Genomic DNA, 8404 nt, shown 5'->3' on the forward strand with positions numbered 1-8404 from the left:
AACGTCACGATATTTTTCTACAAGAAAAGCACTAGAGGCGCGCTTTTAAAACGTTGTTTGTAGCAAAAGATAGTTCTTAGTATCTCTCATATCTCAAATCCTAGCTTTAGACACCTGTTAATTACTTTTTATAAAAAATAATAAATGTAATGATAAGATGATAAAAAATTATAGATTGAAATGTTTAGATTATTATCTTTTAATGTATGTCTAATAAATGTTATAAAGTAAATAAAATACGAATATCCAATATAGGTTCTTACTGGCATTTATTGTTGTGAATTTTGATGTCATCCTATTGATTATTCATTTAGTACGATAATAGATCTTAGGAAAAAGAAGAAAAAAGTGTATTACAGAATTTCAGAACTAATCGATTTTTATCCGATATATAGACGATAGAAATACAGTTCGGATAATGTGAACCCCAGTACAATGTTGCTGTCTTCTGCATGCATTGTCGAGGTAGTGATAAAAACGCATTAATTTTTTGACGAGAGCTTTCTAACAAAGAAATTTAAAGAAGATACTATTTTCTAATAGTTTCCAGGGTTTGTTGAATTTAATTTTGATATAGTTCTAAAATTTCAATTTCAAAAAATAATCTGATTATCGTAAAACTCGGTTTTAGGAGGTTTTTGATATCACTGAGTTTCAATACAGTCTGAAAATATCGAATTTCAAAAGGTAACGTCCAATAAGAGAGATCTAATGTCACAGGGTTCATAATCAGAGGAAAATGGATTTGGAAATCAACTAACTGTTTATGTAGCAATGATGAGCTTCAAATAAAGGAAACTGGAAATTTGATGTTACTTCGCAATTCAAAATTACCTTAAAAGTAGACTTTAGAGTTTTATGAAATCAGATTATTTTAAATTTATCCCATCACATTCATCATTATACATTTTTTATTTTTGATCTCAGATTCAAATTTATTTCATAGATTAAATTTTATAAAACTCGAACGAGCAGTTGATAAAATGAAAAGAGATGACTTCAAATGGAGTCATTACAAAGTGTTAATCCGAAATGTATTTATATCATTCTATATATCGGAAAAAAGTCAATTGAAAATGACTTCTAGAACATTGTAATATTTAATTTTTGTCTCTTTTCTCTGAAATCTGTCATTCTCTCTCTCTCTCTCTCTCTCTCTCTCTCTCTCTCTCTCTCTCTTTCTCTCTCTTTCTTGCCAAGCATATAATTAATCAATATATATGATAACTTCAACATTTTTATATTTATTAATTTTTTAAAAAACTAAGAGGTATTTGAATTTATATATTGGAATTCTTAATATGACCATAAGGAATTATTTTCTGATATAAATTGCATTTCAAAAGCGCACTTTCATTTCTGGCTCTTCTCTTGTTAGAGAATTTATAATTCGATCCTCGCGAGATTATCCGAAAGGACTCGTCGGCGTTTCAAATGAAATGTGACGCTCTTTTAGCGTAATGCATTATCACGTGTCTATCCCATTCAACCATCAATCGACGTTACAAGAATCATTGCAAAGGTGTATGTGTCCATCCGACATGTATTGTGCCAAGATTACTAAGTAAAAGTAGCGTAGTGGCAGAAGCACAGGATCGAGGACAAGGCAAATGTGCTATGAAGACTGCGAGGAGCGAAAACACTGAATTTTCATCGCATGCATAATTTCTCGGCTCGCAATTGCGTCTTCCCATTACAAGGGAGCCGCCTTGCTTGAGCGTATTATCCACTTGTACATATACAATGGAACGTGCAACGCGGATTCGCGAGCGGTGGGTACGCCGGGTGTATAGACAACTCTAATACAATTGCTCTCGCACCCAAGTTTTCCCGATGTGTGAGGTGCACGGGGCTATGCTAGCCTCGGCGTCATGATGTTCGTACCGGATCCGTGCCATCCCAGCTACCAGCAGTATAGTTTACGGTCTAACAGCGCGCAGCGCTCCTTATTAATAGTTGCACTTGGAAACTGCAACGCCCGTTGGTTCCGTTGGTGTGCACAGCGAAAGATTAACAATATGTGCGCCGTTCGGAGAGAGTTACCGTTCAGGTAGAAGAACCCTCGACCATGGCTGTTTGTCATGTGGGGATATGCTTCGAAAGCAAAACACCACTGTTCCGTTGCAAACTGACGTCTTGGTTCATTAACGTGTCGGATATTTTTGCGCTGGTGGTATGCTTGTTCCAGACTTCAGTGTTATCCGTCTATTTCAACACATAGTTCTTCCGATTATTTCAAAGATTTCAAGTAATTAAGCTTCTCACGTTAGAGATGTGCGAACTAATCATATACTAAATCGAATAAAATCAAGATTAGAATTTATTCGGATTTGAATCTTATGATTTGAATCCGAACTATTCAAAAATTTTCAATCTAAGAGATTTGAATATAGAATCACATATATCGATATTTTATATAAAATTGTATTTTCCGTTAATAAGTAAAACAGTATACTACATAATCAATATTATTTTTTTTACATATAATTTTATTATATTGTTTGTAATAAAAATTCAATTTAATAACAATAATTATGTTATTAATTAAAAGTTATGTGTCGATGATTTGATTTGAACACGAGTTAAACAAAAAGATTAAAATCGCGATTTAATTTGATTTGGTGTACGAAAATCTTCACATATTTGTCACTTCTGCCTCTATTTTTATGGAAAATTTAAGATATCGCTCTGAATAATTAATTACGCAGTTAAATAATGAAATGTATTCGCAATCGTGCGATTTTCATCGAGTGAGCGCTCGTGGGAAGACTGAAAGATATTGCACGTTGTAAATAAAGTACTCATCTGCGAACTCCATGCAAGGTCGAGTGAAAGAAAAGGGAGAAGAGTGGTGATACATAGCTTGTTACGTATGGTGGATATTTTATAATAGCTCGTTTAACCGTTATTTTTTTAACATTTGAAAAATACAACTGTGCTACCTAGAATAATATCAGTTACTCTTTAACAAATCGCGTCATCGCTATATTATATTTTCACCACTATTTCTTCTTCATTTTGAAATTATAAATCACGTTATATATACTATTTATATCTCCTCTCATTTCTTTATAAAGTAATAAGAAGTCCAAAAAGATAACTATTTTATTGATAGATGTGAATTATTTGTTTGATTTATTGTAAAATCAAGTTTACAGTGGAATATTTTGTAAGACTGATAAGCTGCGAATATAATCAGCGACAAGCATGTAACAAATGAATAATGACGCGAAGAGATAATTAATGTATTTTCGATTAAATGAGAACAGCTTGATAAATAATTATAAAAATGATTTATCTACTTTTTAATATTAACGTATGTATTTTTTCTTAATTATGTCTACTACTGCACTGTCTTCTTGCACTCTTTTCTAAAAAAAGAATTTTATTGTGCATGTTTTTGTTAATTATGCTAGCCATTATCTTATATACTTTTCACTAAAGAGAGAACGGGAGAAGGAGAGAAAAAAAGTGAAAGAAAAAGAAAGTTTCTTCACTACGAAGGTCTGGCTATAGTTTGAATATTACTTTCATAATTCATAAAATAGCGCGAATGAATTTTATGCCAGCATAAAAACGTACTGAACTCGTTTATGAGATTGCGGAATATAATTATAAAATAAACGAAAATTCTGGATAATCGCGATATACATTTACGGCTGTTATGTACTGAGTAAATTAACAATATGCATCGGTTAAACGAAACCCATGGAATTATAATTAGTGTGATAATTGCGTTATTCATTTTGTCTCAGCATTTCTCGAATGTATCACATTGATCTTTTTTATCGCATTTTTTCTTAATGTATATTCTCATTAAATTTACTCAGTAGTGATCTTATTTCAAACTGCTACTTTAATTCCCTCTCGAGGGACGTCGACGTTGTGGACGTGACAGCAGTTCAGATACGGTTATATATATGCTTAATTAATCTCTCGAGATCCGTGCAGTTTCTAATACTTTTTATATATCTCTTATAATTCTGTTCAAAATTATTATGAGATAAAAATTACACAGTTCTCTTCTAGTTGATAAATTTTTAGAAATAACGATTATGCTTTAGATATTGTATTTATTCAAAAGTTGGTATATGTAAATTTGTTGGATTATAACGTAAATTAAAGTAAATGTATTTTAATTAGAAAGATTATGTTAAAAAATAAGTTTTATTTATTTAATCTATCAATAATTTATCAAACGTATATAATAACTTATTATAACATATGATTTATTAATTCTTTTGTTTCTCTCAATTTATTAAATTATTTATTAACATTATATGTATTAGAAAAAAATTAATTTAATTTAAAATTAATCTTTCTTGCTCTAACAATATTTTATGATTACTAAAAATTTTGATATTTTATTACTTGAAGTGAACGCGAGCGTGGCGTAGCAGGTAGCGTACGAGACTGCTATGAGAGATCCTGAGTTCAATTTCAGAAAAAAAAACCGAAAAATTTTCATATACTCGTAGCTTTTCTTGGCAGGCAATGGCAAACCACCGAGAGTATCTTTGCCATGTGCACTTCTATAATAAACAAAATTGTCGTTCGGAATCGACATTAAACTGTAGATCTCTTATGATTGTATACATTTAGCGTGCACATCATAGACATATGATAAAAGTCACCACATCCTTTCGGAGGATTATGGACGGAGAAGGAAGAAGATTACTTGAAGTATTTGAATTTTTACATTTTCAATCTTATATTTCTTCATATTTGTTTGATAATTGGTATATATAGACGGATATGATATAAATTGACATATTTTAATTAATAAAGCAATTTTTCTTCCCTTTTTTTTGAGAAGCTTTTTGAGTTGTGCCTTTTGAAGTAAAAGAAGTAATATAATATTTTATACAGAAAAAATAACAATATTTTATTGCTTTATATACGAGAAGGAGCGAGAGAAATATTTAATATACATACATTCACGAAAACGAAGAATAATAATGTATATAAGATTGATATATTTATATATAATAATTAATTTAAAGACTGTCACATATATGCAAGAGATTGCAGGAAAATTAATAATAGATGAAAAAGATTTTTTAAAATGTACCTCTATACATCTATAAAAATGATAAATGATAAAATGAGAAATCTCTAAGTAAGCTTTAAGATTTTCTTTTATTATTCACTTACCTGCCGCATGAGATCACGCGATACCATTCATCTGTAATACTATAAAGATATGCGCAGTTATAAAACGGATTTGCATCAAAGCATATATTATTAGAAGATGTATCTCCAGCTATAGCTTCTCCTTCGACGTATCAGATCGGAACTGATTGACGCTCAGGGATACTCCCGAGTTAATTACGAAATCTATGCGAACCACAGACGCGTTCTAAGCTGTCCGGTTTAAGCTGCCATTATAATTAATTAATTAGTTGTGTGAGATGACTTAACGGATCGCCGGAGATACGCTAGGAAATTCCATTTGGCTGGAATTGTGGCTGTAAATCTTAAACGAAATGTTTCATGCGCAATCGTGATATAAAGCAAATAAATAATTCGAAATTATAATAAAATCAATTTATATAAAATCACACATGACTATTGTAAAAGCCGTAGTGTGGATTAAGTATTCTTATTTCTTTTATTACGGCTGATATACTTCTTTTGAGAATTTGTATTTTGTGTAGATTTATCGTTTCGTAGATACCGATAGAAAAAAATGGCATAATTATTATTACTAATATTATTATAACAGTGATAACTACAAAAATGGAGTTCTTAATCATAATTATTTTATCATGCGGTTATAGTTACGAATATCAAACATTTTTTCTCAAAATAATAATAAAGAAACTAAGATAAAAATTAATTGTTAATAATTAATTTGTTAATAAGGATTGAGGAAGTTATAATAATAACTGACATAATCAATCTACAGCTTTGTGGGGTATTTTTATTAACCGAAAACCTAGGCTATAATAAAGAATGCTAAGTGTATACATATCTTCTATCTATATACAATAAACCGATTTTTTCACGATATTCGATACACAATTAACATTTGGCAACTTGGAATCAATTATTTCTTCTTTTCTTTTTTTTGGCAGGAATCACACATACTCTTTTATAATTCAAGAGTTTGAATGTGTTTGTTCGAATGTTACGAGGTGTGTCTGTTTCGTAACGTGATATTATCAAAATCGAAGAGGCTAGATCACGATTGTTTGTAAAATCTTTCTTTGTTTGTAAAATCGTGATGTTTTAAAGACGATGATGCCGATGACTTTCATCGAGGATCGCGTTTCTTCTTAATTACGTTAGTGCTGATCATTAGAAACTATCAATACGAATAAGTATAATATTGCTTGCGCAGCACTATAAAGATGAATTTCACGGATACATTGCATGGACATCATTATGTCGCGATGTTTCACGTTACATATTTACAAAAATGTGTCGCGCCAAGTGTACGATACGCAGAAGAGTCTCGGAATTATGAAAGAAATTTTAAACGGCGTAAAAAATCAGTCTTCGTATGAGAGATTCGAAGTTTCGTGAGTGAGAAAGGATCAATACATCGTTGCTCGGTTGCTCGTTTCGTAAAGCAGTGGAAATATAGCGTCGATAACAGTCGGCGGTTTTTCCTTATGGTGTACATCGTAAAAAAGAAGAGAAATCGTAAAGAGTAATTCGCTTCGATAAAATCTCCTGTCAAAATGCTAATTTTATCGCATACATTTGATTTTCTCGCAGGCAGTCCTTAAATTTCAGGCGAGAATATTTCTCAGTCTTTTGGCACGGATTTCGAAAGCCATGACGTGCTAAAGTCGTGCATACTGACGTTTGCTTTCTTGCTGATGACGTGATGAGATTAAGTCACTTGAGAACCTTCTTCTCTTCTCACAGCAGAACTTGTTTATAACAATCGCGAGTGAGAGATTTGTACGTAGGAAACACATATTTTTGGCACTTTACTATTTTGAATTCCTTCTTTCGTACACAAATAAATATGTAAATTTAATCGTGAAAACATTGACGTTGCAGTCACGTTCGACGATATATGATATAAAAATTCTTTTGCGTCAAAATGCTATCGATTGAATAAGTTTACCGATTGCCGTATTGTTTTGATTATTTTGCTATATTAGTTGAATAGCATTTGTCTCGTGGGTTACGCGAAGTAAAAGAAATTATGTCTCGTGACGGTTAGAATAGAATCACAATCGTCATAAATCATCGTTCCACGATGTGATCGATATAATAGACACGATTTCTTATTCGATTATTTGAAACGCGTGTTAAAAGTTCGAAGACTCGATACTACACCCAGTCGATCCCTGCTCTTCATCACTTTTTCCGACGGTACCGAAAGTGTCGTTAACGCGACGCATCGTCGTCTCCTTGTTGTGCAGCGCGATTATTAGCTGTAGATACTGGTGCAAGTCGACACGGTTTTCATCTCGATGTCAATGGTCTCTTTATGAGACTCCTTCACCTTTTGCTACGAGCTGAGGGGCGGAGGCCCGATATTACTGATAAAACTCGGACACGTATTCTCTGCTCTATCGCCGCTCTGTAACGAGAAATGTCTGTAGGACATGTATTCCGGTGGATTTGAAGACATGGGCTGATCTCGTTTGATCGTCGCTCTCTGCTTCTTCATTTTCATGTAACCTAGAACGGAGATCAGCACCACGAAGACCACGAAACCCATGCAGCTGCCCACGATCAGACCTAGCCGTCTCGTGAGGATATTTGCCAAACTGCCCCTGTCGCTCACTGTACCGTCACCCACTATCGAATCGGGCGCGTCCAAAGTTCTGACTTCGGTACACCGACTCGTAAGCGAGTTCACCATTACGGGCAACGAAGATCCCTCGATCACGTCATCATGTGAAGCGTTCCACTGCCAAGAACCTATATCCTCCGGGATCGGCGTGCCCCAGCTGCCCAAACCAAGTACGCAGATCAGGTAGCGCGTGTCAGACGCCAACTTCGTCAATCTCACCGAACGTGCTTTTGGATCGAGCAGCTTACCTCGAACCTGAAACCCGGCGGAAACATTTCGCAATCAATATGCGCGGGCTTCTTGCTTTTGCGTCAAGTAAAGAAATAACGTTCGAAGAAATAATACAGCATATTTTTAGTCTGTATATAATAAATTATATGCATAAATTTTTAATATAAATTTTTAACATATACATTTTCTTACAACGTGCTACATTATGTAAGGAAATTTAAAATATAAGTGTAATAATGTAATATAAGAGAACATTATAAATAAACATTACGAATTTTGAGAAGAGCTACAGGAATTAATAATTTTTTAAAATTATATATACAATTTGAAATATAATTTAAAGTTATGTTATTAAAATATTTTTAAAGTTTTTATATATTTAAAATTAATAATATAATAATAAAAACAATTTCA

General features: G+C 32.6%; 1 protein-coding gene across 1 annotated transcript in view; it reads right to left on the bottom strand.

Moving 5' to 3' along the window:
* Positions 1 to 5905: 5905 nt before the first annotated feature.
* Positions 5906 to 8404, bottom strand: part of LOC108687390 (chaoptin-like) — a 100227-nt gene continuing 97728 nt past the window's right edge. The window contains exon 5 of the mRNA XM_018193122.1: positions 5906 to 8014. Coding sequence (XP_018048611.1) covers positions 7472 to 8014 — 543 coding nt within the window. The 3' untranslated portion in view covers positions 5906 to 7471. The remainder of the gene's footprint in view (positions 8015 to 8404) is intronic.

Source organism: Atta colombica, unplaced genomic scaffold (assembly GCF_001594045.1).
Source record: "Atta colombica isolate Treedump-2 unplaced genomic scaffold, Acol1.0 scaffold205, whole genome shotgun sequence".
Taxonomy (NCBI): Eukaryota; Metazoa; Arthropoda; class Insecta; order Hymenoptera; family Formicidae; genus Atta; species Atta colombica.